This window comes from Ostrinia nubilalis, chromosome 2, assembly GCF_963855985.1.
Source record: "Ostrinia nubilalis chromosome 2, ilOstNubi1.1, whole genome shotgun sequence".
Taxonomy (NCBI): Eukaryota; Metazoa; Arthropoda; class Insecta; order Lepidoptera; family Crambidae; genus Ostrinia; species Ostrinia nubilalis.
Genome location: NC_087089.1, coordinates 2,109,955 through 2,132,551, shown reverse-complemented (window position 1 = coordinate 2,132,551; position 22,597 = coordinate 2,109,955). Strand labels below are relative to the sequence as shown.

The 22,597-nt window shown below is 35.9% G+C and overlaps 1 protein-coding gene across 2 annotated transcripts; it reads left to right on the top strand.

Annotated features, from left to right (window-relative positions):
• The first annotated feature begins 541 nt into the window (after positions 1–541).
• LOC135079712 (uridine-cytidine kinase) lies at positions 542–20,135 on the top strand. 2 transcript variants are annotated; one of them, XM_063974330.1, is made up of 7 exons: positions 542–721; positions 1,959–2,218; positions 4,737–4,879; positions 5,327–5,424; positions 5,778–5,826; positions 13,998–14,143; positions 14,755–20,135. In XM_063974330.1, exons 1-6 carry the CDS (start codon positions 626–628, stop codon positions 14,135–14,137), a joined length of 786 nt encoding a protein of 261 aa, XP_063830400.1. In that variant the 5' UTR covers positions 542–625; the 3' UTR covers positions 14,138–14,143; positions 14,755–20,135. The 2 variants fall into 2 exon arrangements, with proteins under 2 accessions (XP_063830400.1, XP_063830394.1); XM_063974324.1 differs by lacking the exons at positions 13,998–14,143; positions 14,755–20,135 and adding an exon at positions 8,490–11,063.
• Positions 20,136–22,597: the final 2,462 nt, after the last annotated feature.

The following is a 22,597-nucleotide window of genomic DNA, read 5'->3' as shown; positions in this document are numbered from 1 at the left end:
CAATTGACGCGTTGTATTTTATGATCCTGGTCGGGCTTTAAGTATGTTTCTATATCTGGTAAATATGTTAATGATACGGTTTCTCTGTTTCATTAAATTATACCTAGAAAAATTGCCGAAGTCTATTAGCGTGACTTATACTAATCATACGTATAGCAGATACAGGATATTATTGCCTAGTCGGCGCGCTTGGTGTCGATTTACAGAGCCCCGATTACGGTAATTTTTAACGTCAACAATCCAGACACGCTTCTCGATTCTGCGATACGATTGGTCGTTCAACAGCGTACGTCAGCTGTTTTGACCAATCGTATCGCAGAATCAGAAACGCGTCTGGATTGTAGACGTTATAAAAGTTACCGTAATCGGGGCTCTGATGGTTAATAAACACGTAAACAGGCACAAAAAGAAAACTTAATTTTTGTGCGATGTCTAGTCCCGCCCGAAGGCCTCTCTAGGGATTGGCCAAAGAGCTTGAGCACAGACCCGAAAAGTGGAGCAAAACAGAGCCGTACTTTAAAAAAATAAAATGTCAATGTCAGCAGTTTTGGGAAAGGGCCGCAGTCTTGCGTATTGTGGAATTTTAGCTGTAAGGTCTTCGTATAAGTGTATATTTACGTACAAAATGGCAGATAAACCAGTGGATTATACGAATAGCAATGGCATCGAGAGCAAGACACCTTTTCTGATTGGCGTGGCAGGCGGTACAGCTAGTGGCAAGGTGAGTACTTGACCCTGTGCTTTACTGAAACTTATTGATTTTTCCATCTACACTTCATTATTACGTAACTAGGAACAAAGAAGTGCATTCATCTATCTATTTTTAAGAAGTAATCAAAGTTTGTTAGGATTTTTAAGATCTCATGTCTTTGTTTGCGGGCCTAACCTAAAGTCACAACAAATCACATGTCATGTTACTGCTGATATAAACATGGGCACCACGAGACTGAACAAACCTAATTATTTTGTTTCGTTCTTAATAAGTACTTATAATTTCATGTGAAATCCTAAGGGATTGCATTCATTCCTTTAATCTAATTCTATACAGATAGGATTTCATCAACCAATTACAGAATTAGATGAAACAACAATTAAAAACCAATTAGTTTTGAATAATTTGTTCTATCGTTAACTAAATATCTTACCACATCTTAATCACACAATCCAAATATTTCAACTTATTATTTTTCAACATCCTACCTATTTAAAATTTTAAACAGAAACAATCTTAAAAAGCAAGTTTGGCGAAAACGAGCTAAAATAATTGGTGTCTAATTTGAAACACAAAATTTTACAATTTACAATGATTTAGATGTTTTGAAATTATTCAGTATTAATCTAGTTCATAATATATGGCAACAGAAATAGGTGTATTTAATTTTACCACCCCATAATAGTCTAGTGCCCATCCCAAGATGTTGGGATGCAATTTTAAGATAGCTTGTTTTATGTTTAGACACTTGAGGTGGCTAACTTAGATTATTTATTGTGCTAACTTCTTAAACAAGTCTGTAGAAAATCAAAACTACTCCAGTAACTTTATTAATAATAGTTACTGGACTATTATTATAACTACTGTAAGAGAACACAAGCATTCTGAATTTCGATTTCGATTCGTTTCGTTTTCCATTTCTTTTTATCTCTTACTACACTGTGGTGTGTATTTTTATGTGAGTAGAGGGTAGAAGGAAAAAAACAAAGCTAAATTTTGATATGATTTCTTTAGTACTCATATCAACTGTTTTAATGTGATTGTTATTAAATTTTCTTAGCAATTAAAGTCGCTTCTCAAACGACGGGTTCATCTGGTGTCTAAGTAGCTCAGTTGGAAGAGCAGTCGTCCAGCAAGCAAAAGGTTGTGGGTTCGATTCCCGCCTTAGGCAGTTAGATTTTTTCAAGTTATTTATTTAAAAAATGTTTAAATGTATTTAATTTCTTACTATTACTATTTCCCATAGTCAACAGTATGCCAACGGATCATGGAGAAACTCGGCCAGCAGCAGAAAGAGCATACAGAGAGGCGTGTCGTCTGCATCAGCCAAGACTCGTTCTACCGTACACTGACTCCGTCAGAGAGGCTCCGGGCTGAACGTGGGCAATTCAACTTTGACCACCCAGACGCGTTTGATGATAAGAAACTCCTAACTGTGCTCAAAGACATCCTGGCTGGCAAGAAGGTGGAGGTGCCGGAATATGATTACATCACAAATGCTATCCAGTAAGTACAATTCTTAAATAAACTACCCGCGTACTAGACTTACGCCCGTATTCACAAACATTACTATGAGATCTCACAGTGTGGGTGTACGCACAGGATCACACACGAAACAATCACAGAGCTCTAGTCAATGATGTGCGTTAGATTTGCTGCTTTACATAAGCAAGCATCGTTTGTGAATATGGGTGTTAGTACTTGTGGGAACATGCGCGTATAATATACACCCCAGACAGGACTGGTGAGGATTTGGGCTACCGATTCGAAGATGACTGTAGTACTTACTAGGGATGTTATGGATATGTAGTTTCGGTTATGGATACGGTTACGGATATAGGAATAATATTATACCGGTTTCGGTTACGGTTACGGATATTTTTGAAATGTTACCGAGGGTGAAAAACTAAATATGTTCTTTTCGCATTAAATCTGATGAATTTTGAAAGTAAACATTCCAAATTATAATGTGCAACAAAAAAAATCTGGAAGAAACAAGTAATTTTTAAGTTATAAGTCTTCAAAGTCTATACTTAAGTCAACTGTTTGAATGAACATTTTCTCTCTTATTATTGGTAATACGATTTAAAAAAAAACTATCAATCTGTGAACCGGTTTGCCACTATATGATTTGAGGGTATTTATCATAGTATTGGTAGATAGCGTCATAGTCCCAAAAAAATTGATAAATCATCAAGTTTTAAGTGTGTTTTCTTGTTACTTCGGCGATGTAACACCCGAAACAAAAAAACAGGTATTTGTTTTATTATTGTACCTTACACATGGATTAGGGTAACAATATTTGGTAAAAGTAAGGTCATGGTAGTAATGATTTCAAATACTAACTAATATGTGAGCTTGATACTAATTTAGTATGTTTTTTTCTTGATTAAAAACTGTAACACCCGAAACGTTTCGGGTATTACATTTTTATTTATATGTCGATAATGCGTATACAGGGTGTTAGGTAAATGGGTATATGAGCCGACACTAGCCCATGTTAACATGGGCATATAAATGGTATGGTGAAGTCAGAAATTTGATATCATCATTTTAATTTTTTAAATTTTCATACAAAATTAAATTTACAAAATCCGATTTGTATGAAAAATAAAATAATTAAAATGAAGATATCAATTTTCTGACTTCACCATACCATTTATATGACCATGTTAACATGGGCTAGTGTCGGCTCATATACCCATTTACCTAACACCCTGTATATTGCTTGGAAAAGTCAAAAAGTATTACTCTGAGGCTCATTCGACCTCCCACTAGCGCTGGCATCGGAAAAGGAGTCATATTTCTCTATTTAAGACTTTTTTGAAATGTCGACTTAACACTAAAATTAAGGTATTGTTAAAAAGCCTCGATGTTCGACATTTCCAATAAATATCGTAATTAGAAATTAAAGTAATGCTATTTCAAGCCAAAAACAATAGAAAAAGCTGTATGCTGAGGAAAAATTAAACTTGAACTTTGTATATTTTTTAAAAAAAGCTGCTTCGTAATTTCAAACCAGAATTCGCTCTATTTGTGTTTATTTGTTGTACTCCTTATTTTGTAGTACCTAGAGACTAATCAAACACCGATTTTATCGATAAAACGCGTTGAATTTTCGTACTCGTAACACCCGAAACAGAACCATTGTAACACCCGAAACAAAGAAAATATTTATTAAAAAATAATAAAACGTTTTATGTAACAGTGATTGTATGTTACATGGTTTGTAAATTTCATACTTTAGAAGTCCTGTAAGTTTTAGGTATGATTCCTTAAGAAAATTCGCTAAATTTCGAGTAAATGCAGCAACAGTCAGAACATAGAGGCAAAATCTCGTAACGCCCGAAACGCACACTTTTCGACTCATATTTTCGTTATCCTACATTCTAAGCTATACAAACTTTATTATTTAGATAAAACAACTAAAAACAGACAGATTAAGGCACTAACATTATTAAAATACTATTTCAAAATACAAGAAATTGTTGAATATGTGTGTACGAACGTAACACCCGAAACGATGGAATGACCCTAGAACGATTACTCGATAGGATCGCTTTCAGCGATTTGTTGTCATTGAAGTTTTATTACGTCGTCCCATTGAAATACAGTTCTAAATCCGTATTCACAAGGGTAACTTCGATAGAACGATCACTCGATAGGATCGCTTTCAGCGATTTGTTGTCGTTGAAGTTTTGTTAAGGCTACAGTACCTCTAGCATGAACAACTTTCGTCTTCGAATCGTTTTCGTATTCGATAAAATTCGATACTCAATCTTCGAATTAAGCGATAACGTGACAATTTTGATTCTCAAAATAAGTTTCGTGCAACCACATCTCATACTAAGTTCACTTTACGACACGTTCACAAGGGCCCTGTTGTAGTTTTCTTACTAAATCTTTTGATGGCGATTCGAGTACGCAAACGATTTGAACTCGAAAGTTTTTCGTCCTAGCCGTACAGTGTATTTTTCGTAAAGTTGAATGTTGCCACATTTCCTGATATATTATCTCCCCGCAGCCCTCACCGCTCGCACACCATTTACCCGGCGGACGTGGTGCTCATCGAGGGCATCCTCGTGTTCTACTTCCCTGAAGTACGGGAGCTGTTCCACATGAAGTTGTTCGTGGACACTGACTCCGACACCAGACTCGCCAGGAGAGGTAACTCAATTTGTTTAAATGTATTTTTACAATTTAGTATTCATAACTCATCAAATAGCAACAGGCATATCAAATTTTCGTTTGGTTACTGCTGCTGATATTGGAAAACGTAACTTGCGTTAACTTACTTAAAACATAACCCTCCTTTTGGCGCAGTCGGGTAAAAAGGAGCAGCGTTATATGCAGAGTTGTGCTGTGTGAGTGTAGCAGTTAGTAACCTAACCTAGGGTTTGTTTGTTTTCATGTGTGGAACGTAATTGTTTTTTTCTCGATTGTATTTTAACACTCATCGATTTTTCGACCACGTGGTTAAGGCATCAGACTGCTGAATTTTTGTCTATCGTCCTTCTAACATCTGCCATTTGAAAAATAGCATCTATTACAAGGATATAAGATGCCAGTGTTAAGCATTTCTAAAGTTGATTAATTGGTCGTTGTTTTATCCAGTGCCCCGCGACATAATGGAGCGCGGTCGTGACTTGGAGCAGGTCCTCAACCAGTACATGAACTTCGTCAAGCCTGCCTTCGAGGAGTTCTGTCTGCCGGTAAGACTTAAACAACATTTAAAAACATATACTCGAAAAAACATAATCCTCCTTCTGTCGCAGTCGGGTAATAATTTGGCGAGACTTGTTGAACTATAGTTGTATTATCAATTTTGTGTCCCATCTTATGTACCGTGTTTCATGTATAAATAATTTTAATTCGAAGAATGGCATAATTTGTACGGGCCCATTAACCTTAACTGGTGTACTTTAATATTTAATTGTCATTGTCATTAATTAATTATTACGGAAAAGGATTGATCAAACAAGTTTTGTAAACAAAGTAAAGTGAATAATGTAAAAACCTAACTAGTTTAATTGTTTAACTAATGAGTTATTATCATTATTTACAGACAAAGAAGTTTGCTGACGTCATCATTCCGCGAGGCGCAGACAATTTGGGTAAGTGCCTTTAAATATTTCTGACTGGTTTTTATGTATTCTATCCCATGTAACAAGTTTTTATTACAAATTCGATTAAATCCCGGTTTTTTTACCTATGAGTAATTTAGAAGATTTTGTGTTATTTCCTCCTCTCTCGCTCTTTTGTCACTGATTCAATAGAAGCCCAAATTATGACTTATGTTTGATATTACATATTATGTAATTAACATTAATTGACTTTGAGTCATTGACGTAAAGTTATTAATGACGAACGCAATATACCTACCTATTTTCCCGTGTATCGCGCTTATTGATCGTGCCCAAAAGGGCCCAAAAGATAAGGAGACATGTAAAGTGCCCCATAAGGGCTAACTTTTCTTTTTTATTATTTTCTATAATAATTTTGACGTTCATAAGTGCCACTTGTGGTCTAAACTGAATAAATACTTTTGATTTTGATTTTGCCATCCACGAAAACGCCACCAATTTTTGGTCGAGGGAAGCGATGTGCATGTGGATTGAGTGATCCTTGCTTCAATCTTAACAAAAATCGAGGAAGTTTTACTTAAAATATGTTAAAACATTGCGATGAAGTTTAAAATTTTGTTAAACCTAAGATAAAAATGTTATGGCCAATAAATAGGAGCACTCATACCGCACGCTTTAAGAAAACGTCAACATGTTTATTTCAGAAAATAAAGCCTTTCCACTTCTTTTTATAGTATAGAAAAATTGTTAAGAATATGTTAAAACTATTAACAAATTCAGAAATTCCTTGCACGTCCCGTTCCAAAGTTATGACGATTATTTAGGATCACTCACACCGCACACGGGCCGTACGAGTGCTCTTCAAAATAATGACTTTTTATTAATAAATACGTTTTATTTCTGTTGGGAAATGTGTGCAAACTGACGAGCGAATTTGTTAAAGAATAAGTGTGACAAAAATTAAAAGCTGAAGGAAGAAATTAACCTTTATTCTTTCCTCCAATATGCCGTGTGAGTGATCCTTACTTTTACCTCTGTCTGCTCATATGTAGTTCGTAGGCAGACTGAGATAGTATCTAAAATTGTTAATTGTTTTTAACAATTATTTGGCATATATTTTGCTTTTATTAAGGTCATAATTTAAGAAATATCAGGCTTAGATGATTCCTAAAGGAAAATGTTGATTAGGGTACATATGATTTTTTATTTTGTGAGACTGTTCCGATTCGTCAGACGTGACAATGCAAAACCAAATAATAAACTAAATACGATAAAATAATATTATTAAATCTCACATGTAAATGAATAAAACAAATTTCATGTTAGACTTTCATGACTTTTTATGTTTTTGATGTAATTTTCTTTATGTCATGCTATATGGCATGATAAACAATGTAGAAAGGCTGCATAAAAAATTAAGGATGTAGGTTTATAAGTACAGGTTACACACGGCAGGCATCTAGAAATGTATAGATTTCGATGTGCTCTTTACGAATTTCAACTTTGCGACCTCCTATTGTCTCCGCGGGCGCCACCAAATTGAAAAAATGCTGCTAGTAGCAGATTTTTTCAAATAATTCCTTTAGGATTATTTTTGATAAAACGTCCTTTGGAAAACTTCTGATGAATCGAAACAGTCTCTCAAAATAAAAAATCATACGTACCCTAATCAACATTTTCCTTTAGGAATCATCTAAGCCTGATATTTCTTAAATTATGACCTTAATAAAAGCAAAATATATGCCAAATAATTGTTAAAAACAATTAACAATTTTAGATACTATCTCAGTCTGCCTACGAACTACATAATGAGCAGATAGAGGTAAAAGTAAGGATCACTCACACGGCATATTGGAGGAAAGAATAAAGGTTAATTTCTTCCTTCAGCTTTTAAGTTTTGTCACACTTATTCTTTAACAAATTCGCTCGTCAGTTTGCACACATTTCCCAACAGAAATAAAACGTAATTATTAATAAAAAGTCATTATTTTGAAGAGCACTCATACGGCCCGTGTGCGGTGTGAGTGATCCTAAATAATCGTCATAACTTTGGAACGGGACGTGCAAGGAATTTCTGAATTTGTTAATAGTTTTAACATATTCTTAACAATTTTTCTATACTATAAAAAGAAGTGGAAAGGCTTTATTTTCTGAAATAAACATGTTGACGTTTTCTTAAAGCGTGCGGTATGAGTGCTCCTATTTATTGGCCATAACATTTTTATCTTAGGTTTAACAAAATTTTAAACTTCATCGCAATGTTTTAACATATTTTAAGTAAAACTTCCTCGATTTTTGTTAAGATTGAAGCAAGGATCACTCAATCCACATGCACATGGGAAGCGCGGGGTGCGGGGAGTTTGATCCGAGCAATCGGAGCGTCATTATTGCAGTGTGCGTGTGCACTCATGGATAATTTAGCGTGTACCGATAACAATCAAACATTAGCGAATGGTGGGGCGCGTCTTCGTGGATAGCATGATCTATACCGATTACGTGAAAGTGAAATCAAGAAACAAAAGTGTATCAGATAGAAGACGTTCCGAAGGCAACTGTCACAAGGTCATAGCCACTGCAACGAGGTCTCAGATAGCAATTCTCATTTACCATCCCAATTGCAGCGGCTATGCTCTTATGTAGCTGCGAGTATAACCTTGAGTCCTCGGCTTAAAGTCCGTTTTCCGTTGTTGCAGTGGCTATTGACTTAATCGTGCACCACATTTGGGACATTATGTATAAGAAGAGGCCGTCGCCGGCTGCCAAGGTGGTGAATGGGAATTGCAACGGGACGCATCACGAGGTGGACGAAGGGAACGGTAGGAGGATGTCGGGGAGTTCGGAGGACACGCTCAGTCGATAGTCGATAAGTTTTGGAAGGAGGTGGCTGTGACTTTTGTGATTGGTCGTGTGACTACCGCTGGTTATGGAAGCAGATTGATCTGCGGTATTATTTCTGAATTAAATTCCTATTTAATTTTCTATAGTTTTTGTGAACATGTTACAACTGTTATGCAAATTTTGTGACGTGGGGTATGAATATTTTAGTACATATAGTACAAGACCTTTTTGCTCTTTTATTCTATTTCTCTCTCTGTCTTTTATAATCTATACCTAACATCTAAATGTACTATTAAGGAAGCAATAAACTTTTTGAATATTGAGTAAGATGAACATCATAACGTTAAATCATTTGTTATGGGTAAACTCAGTAACACTACCACATAACTTGTTCATCAGCTATTTTTGACTTTTTAAATAACCTCCGTAACTGCCGTAGTCACACCCACTGACATACGAAATTGGCTAGTGTATGTATACCGTATTAGATTGTAAACATTACCTCATCAAATGCATTTCCTATCCGCAACAATAATAATAAAAAGTTATTTGCTATGTATGAGATACGCAGGAAAAAGGACCAATAGCTGTAGGTATAATAATCATCCATGTATAGGCTCCGGTAGATTAACCTACCACAAAATTACCAATACCTCACTGTATTTGGAACTCTAAAACTTAAATGATAAAGTCCAAAATTAATTGGGGATATTCTTAATGTTTGTGGTAGGTTGATATGTCAGCAACTTTATGCTTCCAAAGCCATAGTCAATGAAACAGTCTGTTTTTTTGTCAAGTATAACAGCTCTGCTTAGGGTTAGGATATTGATTGATAAGTGATACAATGATACATCAGTGATTGAAACAGAATGTTTAGATGATGGGCCATTTATTACAAAGTATACCTATTTTTTAATGTTTCAAAGTGGCTTAATGTGCTGGCTATAAGTTCAAAGCTTCTCTTGCACAGTCTGTTAAAAATGGCTCTTTGTTTATACTTTGTTTATAATTACGAGATTAATTATCATTGCCCCAACTTCAGTATACGGTCGGTATTTATAAAAAGTAAATTGTATTATATTTTAGCGGTACCCAAAGGCGCTATCTATTTTAATATTTTATTATAGTATAAATATTATATTATATTAAATATGTCCACCACAATGTATGTATGTCACAAAAGTCACAGAAACAACTCGAATGAATGGTCAAGTAGTCCTTACGTTACAGTTCTACCAAACAATACAATTTCAATTATTCGTATTCAAGCCAAAATTACGCTGGATCAAAAATGCGGGTATCGTAGAATAGTCATTATGTCACAAGTAATAAGGATTTAATCGCATTACTCGTATTTTTATTTATACGTTATTTTGGTTTGAAACCTACGATATGTTACGAAGTATCTGCCTCTCGCTTGTACGAAGTACGAGTGAGAGAGATGTATAGAACTCATAACGTTTTGTAGTCTGCGTAAATTTTGTGTTGTAAATGTCGCAGTGACAACTTCGCGCATGTGATTTCATCCACTTATATTAATGCAAACCTAAGTCTTGTCCCTGAAGAGAGCTATCATAAAAATATATTATTTATACAGTCAAGATTCCAACTATAATAAATGTTTTTAATAAGCCATACAACACAGTACAAAAATCTTACTCAAAGATCAAAGAAATTATCTCAATAATTGTTTTACAAAACTAAATTCAATAGAAAACAATAAGTGAAAAGTTCACATGCGTGCGAGTTCTTGCTAACGTAAATATCCACGGTTTGCGTACAAATATATTGTAGTGCTTACTACTACTACTGCCGTAAAAATAGTTGAAAGAGTCAAAACTGTACTAGTTCCACTAGAAATATTGACATTTTGGGTACTTTTTCAACTACGTCACGTGACGTTGTCTGTGTTAGTAAACATTACAGTATTTTTTTAGTATTTAAGTTCCTTATAGCTATTTGTCTACTTATAAGGCTGACGTGTTAGAGATGTGCCGTTATTGGAAACTTTCCCCAAGATGGGAATATTCCCAGTGATATTTCCCATTGTTCCCTCTTATTGGGGACATTTTGGTAGTACTACCGAAAATATGCCTGGTTTTGGGAAGGTTAAAGGGGCACATCTGTGTTATGAAGGAATTAGTGGGTAAGAAATATCTTTATGGCGTTCAAGTCTTCTTTAAAAGTTTAACAGGTTAATGGAGAACCTTAGTTACAGAATTAATGATATTTAATTGGCACTAAGGCTTTTCATTGGTCCTACATCCATTTTGCCCATGCCATATACTGCTGCACAGGGTCATAGTATACCAATACTAAATTATAGCCGCTATCAATCTCGTTATGTAATAGATATATGTGTTGTACTTGTGTATAGTTGTTACCTGCACAATATAGCCAGTTTCTGGCAACTTATGTATGTAATGCATTTCCTAATGCATTTCCTATTTTTACATAGAAATATATTTCAGTTCTTTTCTGTTATGAATACAGTGCTGTGTGAAGTAAATAATTATACAAACAAATGAAGAATGATATGTATAACGCACAACAGCAATACATATTTATAGCGTTAATATTGTATCGTATATATTTTTGATATTTTAACAAGTATACATGTAGCCTCGGCTCGCTTGACTCTGTTAGCATATCAAATTAGCGTAAGTTAAATCTTCCATTTCAGCTCAACCAACGATTTTAGTATAATTTTTACCAGCTGCTCAAGCTTCCCAAAAATACAATTTCTTAATTGACTGTGAACTTATGTGTTTAAGAGTTCATTTTGTGGTAGTTTGATATGCTGTTGACTATATCTATGTATTTTATATTTCTCCATCTCAATTTTATCCAAGTTTCTAACTTTTAAGATCTTTGTCTGGCTTAATACCACAATGATTCATTTATAATTTAACATTCAAAATGTTATTTTATCAGTAACCGACTGACTTCGTTGTAAGAAAGACTCGTTCATCCATGAATTCGCTAGGTCACTAGATGTGTGTAGTTGTCATTGGTACATACAAATTGTATGTTTAGATACATCGTAGGGTTGATATAAACGGACGGTTATCTGTTTCTTAAAATATTTGAATTGAATTGAAAGTACTTATAAAAGTACAATGTTTACTTTACATATTGAACCGACACATCCTGTATTCTAAAATCACTGGCAATCCCGTATTCGAATAGTTTAATGTTTATAAAGTTGATACATAAAATAGTCAGTACCTACCAAACACCATCTGTTTTCCATTTACCAAATAACGACAATTTTGAAACAGATTCCCTCCCTGATTCCAATGATTGAATGTGATAAAAATATAGTTAAATTGTAAAATATAGACCAAAAATAATTAAAAGTTGTAAATTGTGTCAAAGTAGATGTAAAAGATAATTTTCATTTAGTTTGTGATGTTAGTTATTTGTCAAATTAACAGTATTTCTTTGTAAAGATTTAATTGAGTAATTAGTTTTGAATTTAAAACTGTGCTGTCAATAGTAGTGTTTATTTGTAAAGAGGCGACTAAACGGATTGAGATAGTATGATATTTAAACTCGAGAATTTAGTGTGACTTTAAACATAAAATTTAAATACTTACAACTGCCAAATCGCAATTGCTTTCTTGCATTTATTGTTGTCAGTCTTGTGACATTTTTACTATAACTTCCAATAAATTCTATTAAAACAATCAATTTTTCACTTAGAAATTTTTAATCATACAGTTTTGATTAATATTTTGGAATTGTTTGAAATCTAATCCACGTAAAATAATTATTATTGTATAAACATTGCCCCAGTAAAACATTATAAATGGTACAATTAATATTATTGACAAAAAAAGTTATGTAACTATTTATTGACTAGTCGTGAGTTATAAACATTGGATTTAGCTATAAAATTATTGTATTTATAAAAGCAAAATGTATTTAATTGCAATTTAAACTCGTTGGTTTCGATCCTCGCTAGCACAATAATATTCCTAGTGCATATTTATTATGTATTTACTGTAACTACTTTTTGAGTATTGCTCTTGAACCTCCATTTGTATAGGTAATAAAGTGTTTGCAATTCAATGTTCTTTTATTTGTTTGCTAAATATACAGGTTGTAAGGGACTGACTGGTAAAAACTAGCCAATGCCCTCAGATGCTTTGAAGCTTTTGAACGGCTGTTATGTATATTGTAATAGAGTGCTTTTTAAATAATTTATTAATGTTTTTGCTTTTCTCGCGAAGGTTTGGAGAACTACGGTTATAAGTGTAGTCGAAAGCACTAAGTATGCTAGGAATAAAGCATGGTGCTAGAGTCCATTTCAATGTAGCTCTGGTATTTGCTAGTAATCTCTCTTAAAAAGTTGACAAAGCAAAACTTACTACTCTTCTTTTTTATAAGTCATCGTGTGAATTTTATACTGCTAGTATATCCATACTATTTTTTTGAGCGCTACCGCATATTCGCACTAAATTATTACCATATTTTATTTTGCTCATCAGTCTCATTCCAAAATTCCGTAAAAAAACTGCCATTTACCATATTCCCTTTCGGATCGGCACCTATCATAACTAGTTACCTTGATGTGCCATTGTTTTTACCCCTAGAGTCTAGGGAGACGGTATCTAGGGCATAGTATAATCACAGATAATGTATAATAATGAGTATTTACACAGTCTAGGGCCTAGCTAGACAAATAACCATTTACGACAGATTGGATTTCGCGATCTCTTCACGGAGCTAAAGCCCGGTTCCTGAGCACGTAGAATTTTGTCCAATGACCCCAAATAGTTTACGCTCGCACACTCACTGCGGGCGCCCGTCGCACAGTCGCGACAGCAATATAATTACGCGCGAGGATAAGGATGGGTAGCTTGGGGTCATTGGACAAAATTCTACGTGCTCAGAGACCAGACTATACGTACAAAAATCTATTTCGCGTTTTCACGAATGTAACTTCGCCTAGATAGAGGGCATCCTACATCTACATAATATACAGTAGAACGCCGATTATCCGAATTAATTGGGACCGGAGTCGATTCGGATAATCGAAAATTCGGATAATCGGACATACTTAGACTGGTAATAAAGAAAAAGCATGTTTAAAACGAACTGTCACACATAGAATAAACTTTAATAACTGTGTTTACAGTTCTATAATAACGCTCAGTTAAAATATATGTAGACTCCTACGAGTTCCAACTTGTTACACCAATACAAAATAAAAATTACTTGGTTTTAATTTTTTATGTTACGCTTAGGACCGATTCGGATAATTGGCGATTCGGTTAATCGGCGTTCGGATAATCGGCGTCCTACTGTATTACTTTATCCGCACTGCATTCTACATCTATGTTCTTCTCGGCTTGCAGTGGCCATCGACCTGATCGTGCAGCACATCTCTGAGTACCTGAAGCGGAGCCCCGTGGACAAGGGCCCGCTGGAGTACGCGGGGCTCGCATCCGTGCCTGGCAGCCCGCAGCGGGGCTCCAAGGGCGGCCGCCCGCATTAGATTAAGGTAACATCGTCGAACCTTAGGGCTCCATACCCTAGAGCAGCGCTTCTTAACCTTTTTTGTCCATGGACCCCTTAGGAAATCAAGCACAATTTTAAGGACCCCCAGGTTAAGAAACACTGCCCTAGTGCTAACGGAGAACCTACCTGCTGATAAGGCAGCACATTTCGGGACTTGCGGGGCGGTACCAGCTGCGCGCGTCTCTTCGTTCATTCTCATAGCTGTCCCACATCGATTGTCGGTTGCTATGGTTACTACTTTGGTACGCGCATAATGTAAGCACTTTAACGGGCGGGATATTTTTTTTTAAATGTTTGATGATTATTTTTCGTGATACTGAGTTACTAGCTTATAGAGTAACGCCCGTATTCACAAACATTACTATGAGGTCTCACAGTGCGCGTGGACGCACAGAGTGACACACGAACCAATCACAGAGCTCTATTCAACGCTGTCCGTTCGATTTGCTGATTCACTTAATAAAGCATCGTTTGTGAATACGGGTGTCAGACTGTTTACACTATATAACACGCCGTATGTTTGTATTGGAATTTACGTTTGTCTATTTACTAGATTTTGTGTTAGGTAACTTGATATCTAAAATTTTGTTCCAGGTTTTCAAAGTACGGTTGTAGCGTTAGAAAGACGTGTCTTGCCGTGGCGGGCGCAATGGCTGATGCTGTAGTCCTATCAATACGTACAGGCATATTTACTCGGCACCAACAGTGCATCAATGTAAAAGATATGCCGTTCCCGGGAACATTAACTCTGGGTACTTTAAAAACTTAATGTGAAAATCCCAATTAATATTAACGTTACTGGATAATGGGATCGGTAAACGGGAAAAACATTGAGGAAACTCTCAAATTGAAAGTGGGAATGGCACATCCCTATGTAAATCTGCCGTAGTAGTCTACAGAAGCCCCGCCCACCGGCTGTGCTGAGAGCACGCCCCATTTAAGCTATCTCTTTCACACAGCATTATTCAAAGATAAGTAATAAGCTTATATTGAGGCTATATTCATATTTAAAATGAAATAGAACAATAGTCATGTAAATAGTTCACGATCTACGTCACTGGTCGCAATTTAGGAGCGCGCGTTCTTGCGACCTTATTTTAAAGGACGTAGGACCCACTGTTTAAAGGACGTAGCACATTTATCAACCCGAAAAGGGATAGTAACACACACTTATCCGCAATGTAACGTAAACGTGTCGCCTCGCAGTTGGCAGCGCGCGAAAGGCGATACGGTCTTGATCCCTTTCCGAGTTGGTAAGTCTGCTATGACCATAAAGCAAACTACTCGTAGTTGATCAGTGATTTTTATGATAATTACAGAATATTAATTAGGGTATAAAATTACGCACCCACATACTTTCCAAGCATAAAATAACTGTAAACTCAAAGAAACTAAAATCTCACAATGAGTAACATATCTAGTAAATAACTTTTTAGTTAAAAATACTAGTCAATCGGAGTAAATTAATGTATTGCAACGGTATGCTCAATGGCATATGTACTTAGGTATTTCTTATCCTAACTATTCGACGAATAAAATTATTTTTAGAAAAATGGCGGTGCTATATGTGTGCTATTATTTGGAGAGTTCGTAGTGTTGTGTTCGTTCAGGCGTACTATAGCAATACAAAAATATTTTAATGTGAACAGTGTGTCATTAGCACCTACACGTTGGCGATTACACAAAGGCTCAATTTATCACCTCATATGTGATTTGTCAGTTGTTTCCATTCTAAGACCAGAAACATTTTGTAACTTGTTATGGGAGTCTTGAATTATAGCCAAAGTTGTTCTCATTCGTCTTTGCAAATATGGCACAAATTGAAATCAAAATATACCTACTCGTAAACATAGTACGCCAGTGAAGAGCACAACCGTTGTAGAGAAAGGAAATAAAAAGTACATCGGCGCGCTTCAAACAGTTAGAATTTTTTTCAGTTACTGCTATAATTTTATTATTTTTAAGGTTGGATCTGACCTATTCATCTCTCTTGCTATATTTAGCTATGCTAACGTGAACAACAGAGTCAAATAGGACCAATAACTCCATGAGGCGTAGTACATTACTTATTTATGTGAGGGAACCTACCTCGATGATAGAATTGAAAGCGAGATTTAAATACTTATTAAATTAATTGCGAATTAAAGTTAAAAAAGTTTTAATATGCACATATGAAAAGCCAATGGCTGATCCGCCTACTATTGATTATGTGCTTGAGCCCGCACGCCGATGTTAATGTAATCGACCATCGTCATCTTTTTTGTAGTTTCCTAAATACTAAATATAAATATAATTAATTAATTAATTAGTAGTAAATACAAATAAAGATTTCAAATAGTACCTAGGTACCGCTGTAAGCGCGATTATTATAATTTTTAACTTTCCGACATAGTCGATTGCACTTCGCGAATTTATTTAAACACCTTAGAAATATCCCTATTTATGATTTTAACTCAATCTATTTATTATTGAAACAAATATTTTAGTATTCGTCTTTTACCTTAATAGGCTGTTATTAAAAGTAGGCTGAATTAGAGAAATGAACTAGATTTTTGAACTTTTAGACTAAATTTTACTAGTCAAAAACAAGTAATCCAAAGGGCGACAAAAATTTTACTAATTAGTGAATGTTATTTGTTTATTGTTTTAAGGAATTGCTGTGTCTTTTGTTGTTTGTTTTAAGTAAGATTAGATTCTTTAGATAGATAGGCAATTAATAATAGCTGTCAAGAAATAATACACACACTGATCTTGGAAAAAAGATTCAAGAAAGTCAAGAATGACTTCGGGGCCTAAAAAAAAGTAATTAGTTTTCAATCATATCTTCACAGCATAAGGTTCAAATTGATGTGGTCTCTGTGGATACCAGAGCCTGGTTAAGGGTTATGGAAATATAATTTAGGTAAAACATTATTTTAAATCCGCCGCCGTCTATTTCTAAAATCTTTAAAGGTCGAAAGCACACTAGCGCTACATAGAGTCAAGAGCAATGCTGCCACCTTAGCGCTTTCGGAGTTAAATCTAGCGCTTTTTTGGTACACTTAGCGCTGAAATTTCAATATTAACTCCTAGCGGAAAATATAGCGCTTTTTTGGCAGACCTAACTATATGGTTTAAACGTTTTTTATTGTTTAAGATATTTTCAGTGCTGCCATAAAGAAATTTAATTTTAGATTCCGCGCCACCATAGAAGTCCCGCGGCGAAAAAACTGCTCTTACTGTCCGCTGACAGCGCCACTCCTGCGGGATTTTTTGGTGGCGCGCACTCTACTCACTGCTCACTGTTTCACTCGTGTTCAAGGATTATCTTACTTTATTTTTGTTTATGCAATCTAGCGGAATCTAGCGCTATTTTCAAGCACTTTTAGCGCTCACTGGCTTCAGAGAGGTGGCAGCACTGGTCAAGAGACGTCTCATGTGTATTATTTCTTAGCGAGCATTATAGTAAATTAGACAATAAGCGCCTGTCTTTGTACATGTTGGAGACGAGTAACTACACTCGTGAGCAAAACTATGGAATCACTTACATGAAGTTGTTTCCACGCCATCTTGTGTACTAACGAATTTGTTAGTAACAAAAAAAGTGACACCATTTTAAAGACTAAACTTTTAACTTTAAATTGATACCAAATTCATTTAAATCACACCAGTATTTAAAAAGATATCCCGGCTGATGTGAAGAAGTAAGGAAAAAGACATGTATCAACTGTTTGATACGTCGCGAGGTGCGGCCTATTTACCCCCTATAAAATCACGTGTTTTCGGATTTTTGCTTTCACACGTTGATCCATATGTTATAGTCAAACCTCGAAGTTCCGGCACTCCTAGGTTTGACTAGTCAATCCTCAGGTCTGACTAGAAGTCTTAGTCAAAGCCCAAACATTTCGGCCTTTGACTAAAGAATGTCAGTCAAACCTAGGAGTAACTAATTTGGTTAGGCAAACGTCGAAACTCAATTTAATGAAATCGGGGTTTGACTAGTCAAACCTCAATTAAGACTTTAAACTAAACTATACTTTATTCTGATCTCGAATTTATTGCAAAGGCGTTACGGTCGGTTCTTTAGGTGAAGGTACGAAAAACTAAAACTATTTACTGCGGTTGTTTGTCAGTGTTTCTAGACCGATCTTGAAATTACTAATTTTTAGGGTTCTGTTACCTTCAACTTTAAGGTAACAGAAGGTCATTTAAGGCTTAAAGGATAAAGAGTTAAAACGAGACCCTATTACTATGACTTCGCTAAATGTTGTCTGTCACCAGGCTCGTATCTCATGAATCATTTTCAAAAGATTTAGTTTTTTTATTCACTTTAAAAATAAATAAATCAATAAAATACTTAAATATTTAAGGGGGGCTCCTATACAGCAAACGTGACTTTTTGCAGTTTTCTGCTCGAATTTAAATTAAAACGTAAACAGGTGAACCCTTGAAATATTCACATATTATCTACTTTAAAAATAAATCATAAAATTAAAATAAAAGAAATATTAAAAGGCTCCCATACAAGAACAGAGTCGCACGGAACCCTTCGTGAGCGAATCCGACTCGCACTTGGCCGGTTTTCTATTTGCTGTCTACTTCTGACCGAGTCTGCCAGTCGTTTCTAGGATTGACTAGGCAAAGCCCGAAACAGATTATTATAGTTTCGACGTTTGACTGAACAGTTTAGGCACTTCTAGGTTTGACTTAGTCAAAGGCCGAAATTAGTAATCACTTCGGAGTTTGCCTGAAGGCCTTGGTCAAACCTAGGATAAACCAGTCATTCCGCGAAGAGACTGCATATTGACCTTTGACTATGACACATACACATCTCCGCTTCTTTTGACACTTTACCTGGGAATCTACACCTTCAGAAGCAGCACAAATCGTTGCACTATTGCAAGAAGGGCTCAGCCAGCGGGCTGTCGCACGTCAGCTCCACATAAGCCAGTCCTGGGTTTCGAAAGTTTTAAGACGCTTTCGGGAGACTGGTGGCTTTGTCCCGAGACCAAGTTCTGAACAGCGCCGGTGCACATCGCAGAGGGATGACCGTTTTTTCATGTCAACCTCTCTATGAAATCGTCATTTGACTGGTATCAACGTCCAGCAAGAGCTCAGAAATGTTCGTAGGATAGCTGTTAGCCAGTGGACAGTTCGTCTAAGATATAAGCAATAGAATTTGACTCCAAAAAGGCCTGCCACAGGCTCGAAACTGACGGCAGGTCACCGATAAGCACGCTTTCAATTTGCTCGTACACATCTCGATGGGAAGTCGAGCAAGCCACCCTCATTAGCCACTGTTTCAGCGAACCAGCACTGCACAAATCGCTCCCCTGGCCGCCTATAGACCCGACCTCTTCGTCTGCTGCACTGCAAACACAGTCTGCATTCATTGGAGAACAAAACTCGCCTCCATTACTCGCCTTCCCATCAAAATAAGTGCGAGCTAATTAAAAGCGTGCTAGTCGGTGACTTGCCGTCAGTTTCGAGCCCGTGGCAGACCTTTTTGGAGTCAAATTATATTGCTCATATCTTAGACGAACTGTCCACTTGCTAACAACTATCATACGAACATTTCTGAGCTCTTGCTGGACGTCGATATCAGTCAAATAACGATTTCATAGAGAGTTTGACATGAAAAAACGGTCATCCTTCTGCGATGTGCACCGGCGCTGTTCAGAACTTGGTCTCGGAATAAAGCCACCAGTCTCCTGAAAGCGTCTTAAAACTTTAGAAACCCAAGACTGGCTTATGTGGAGCTGACGTGCGACAGCCCGCTGGCTGAGCCCTTCTTGCAATAGTGCAACGATTTGTGCTGCTTCTGAAGATGTAGAGTCCCAGGTAAAGTGTCAAAAGAAGCCGAGATGTGTATGGATCAACGTGTGAAAGCAATAATCCGAATACACGTGCTTTCATAGGGGTAAATAGGCCGCAACTCGCGACGTATCAAACAGTTGATTCATGTCCTTTTCCTTACTTCTTTACATCAACATGGATATCTTTTTAAATACTGATGTGATTTAAATGAATTTGGTATCAATTTAAAGTTAAAAGTTTAGTCTTTAAAATGGTGTCACTTTTTTTGTTACTAACAAATTCGTTAGTACACAAGATCGCGTGGAAACAACTTCATGTAAGTGATTCCATACTTTTGCTCGCGAGTGTATTTAAATCATCTTTTATGTACTGATTTAAGTGTAATAAGTTTGTTATGTGAACTTTGCTGTAAACCAAATTCAAAATTAATAATTATTAGTTTCGCATATTTAAGTTCTTACTTATGTTTGTGTTCTGTCTTTTTCAATATAATTGGCATGCTTAGTAGGTATGTATTGTTGAACAACAACAACGCTTTGTTCAACTTTAATCGCCTTGAAACGTCCCTTAATTTTTAATTATTTATTCTATTGTAAAGATACTATATGTACTCTAAAGCGCGCTGTCGTTGTCGTCTCACCGTTTAACTTAAGTATCGTCACCAAGTTTAATCTTAGGCCCGGTTTACACCAATGTGTAGCGGAGCAGTTATGTATTTTGAATAACAAATCAAATTCCATTCTTCGCTCCGTCTTGGTGTGGAAACCAGGCCTTACGCTGGATAAAAATATAATTTTGCGTCCAGTGTCAGCTTTAAGGACGAAGCACACTTATCAACCCGAAACCGGATCGTAAGCGTATCAACTCGAGGTGGTCGGTATTCTTTGTATAAAACTCCCGTACTGCAACGCACACTTATCCGCACCGTAATGTAAACGCCTCGCCTCGTGGTTGACAGCTCGGCGAAAGGCAAAACGGTGTTGATCCCTTTCCGGGTTGATAAGTGTGCTATGACCTTTAACCTGACAATATTCAGAGTAGGGCAGATTCATGTACATTTCATAATTCACTTTTATCATTTATCCATGATCACTGTTCTTGTTATACCAAAGAATATCGTAACATGTGACCATTATTAATTCCTTTAAAAGTTATCTAATATTTATCTATCAAATACATTATAATAATAAGGATATTATGTTAGGTCGTGTTAGTTATTCAGACTTTTTAAGTTTGTCTTTTGTGATTTTTATCTAGCTTGTTTGTTTAAAAACACGAGTTCTATTTGTATAAAATTATTATTAATTGTTTTGGGAACTAAAGGCTCTTTCAGATTAGAGTCAGGACGTCTAAAGTCATGAGTTAATGTAGTACTCGTTTATAAGGCTTAGATTGGACCAAATACCAAAACGAAAAACACTAATCTGAAAGACACTGTAGGCCTAAGATGCGCGCCACGTTATAAGCGGTTATCACGCCATTTTATAGATTTTGCCCATACATTTTGACGTCGATAAAAGTTTACAAACATCTCACCGGCGCGCATCTTAGGCCTACTGGCACTTATTATTATTTCTGTGCTACTGGTTACAAGTATTTTGGCTCAACGTGAAAAAATCCTTGTTCAAAAAATCAGTCTCGATTATTGATTATTTAGGTCTCTTAATCTGAAGTTCTAAGTTTTTTGTGATTATTCCATGTCATTTGAGCAGAAGAAACAAGTCACTCAAAAGTTTAAATATGCTAGTGATATCAGAATCAGAACCATTGTTATGGGCCCTGAAGAATGTTACATTACGTTTATTTTCAGTAAGTAGCGAATAGCGGCTAAGTTCTAGATGCGAGATAGCTTAGAATTAACATTTTGCGCTGTTTGTAAATAATCTATTTATTCCACAACTCAATTCTAACCGTTTGTTAACTAATCGCTACGTAACGCCTAGTTTGTTGATCACTCAATACAAATTTATTATTGTACAAAATGATGTTATTTTTTAAATAAAGCTATTTTTATTTTACATGTTTTCTTTTTCACCCTCTTCTCGATTTCGATGGTTTTTTTCTAAAATATTTTTCGTCGTAACAAATGAAATGAAAAAACTTTCTTATTGGTTGCTTACTATTATCTACGAAATGCTGGGAAAGGCAGGACTGGGCGCGATTCAATATTAGAAAGCAGCTCGATGTGGAAGAAAGAAAGGATTAACGTACCTTTAACTCCTGGATAGGGCAGGTCAATTCTTCTTCCAAAACGTAAAACCACTTAGTACACTGTTTCAGTACATAATAATCACTAGGCACACAAGTTAAATGTATACTGATAACCAAAATTAATAATAACGTGTGAAACAAATAATTTTCGGGAGCGGTTACATTAGCGTGTCACTTCCCGACTGCGATCGTTCATCGAAAATCTCAGCTGAAGAACAGCGACATCTCGCGGGTCTTTGCGGAAGCCACAATATCTTCGTACTCTTTTAGTACGTGCGAGATAAGGATAGAGAGGAAATGCATTTTGTACTCGGATAAAAGGCATACTGAGTCAAAACAAATCCTTATAAATAAAATGCCTTGTAAATGGTGCAACTACACGCCATTAATATGGGGGTAATAGAAGATAAAACTCATGAAGAAGTATGGA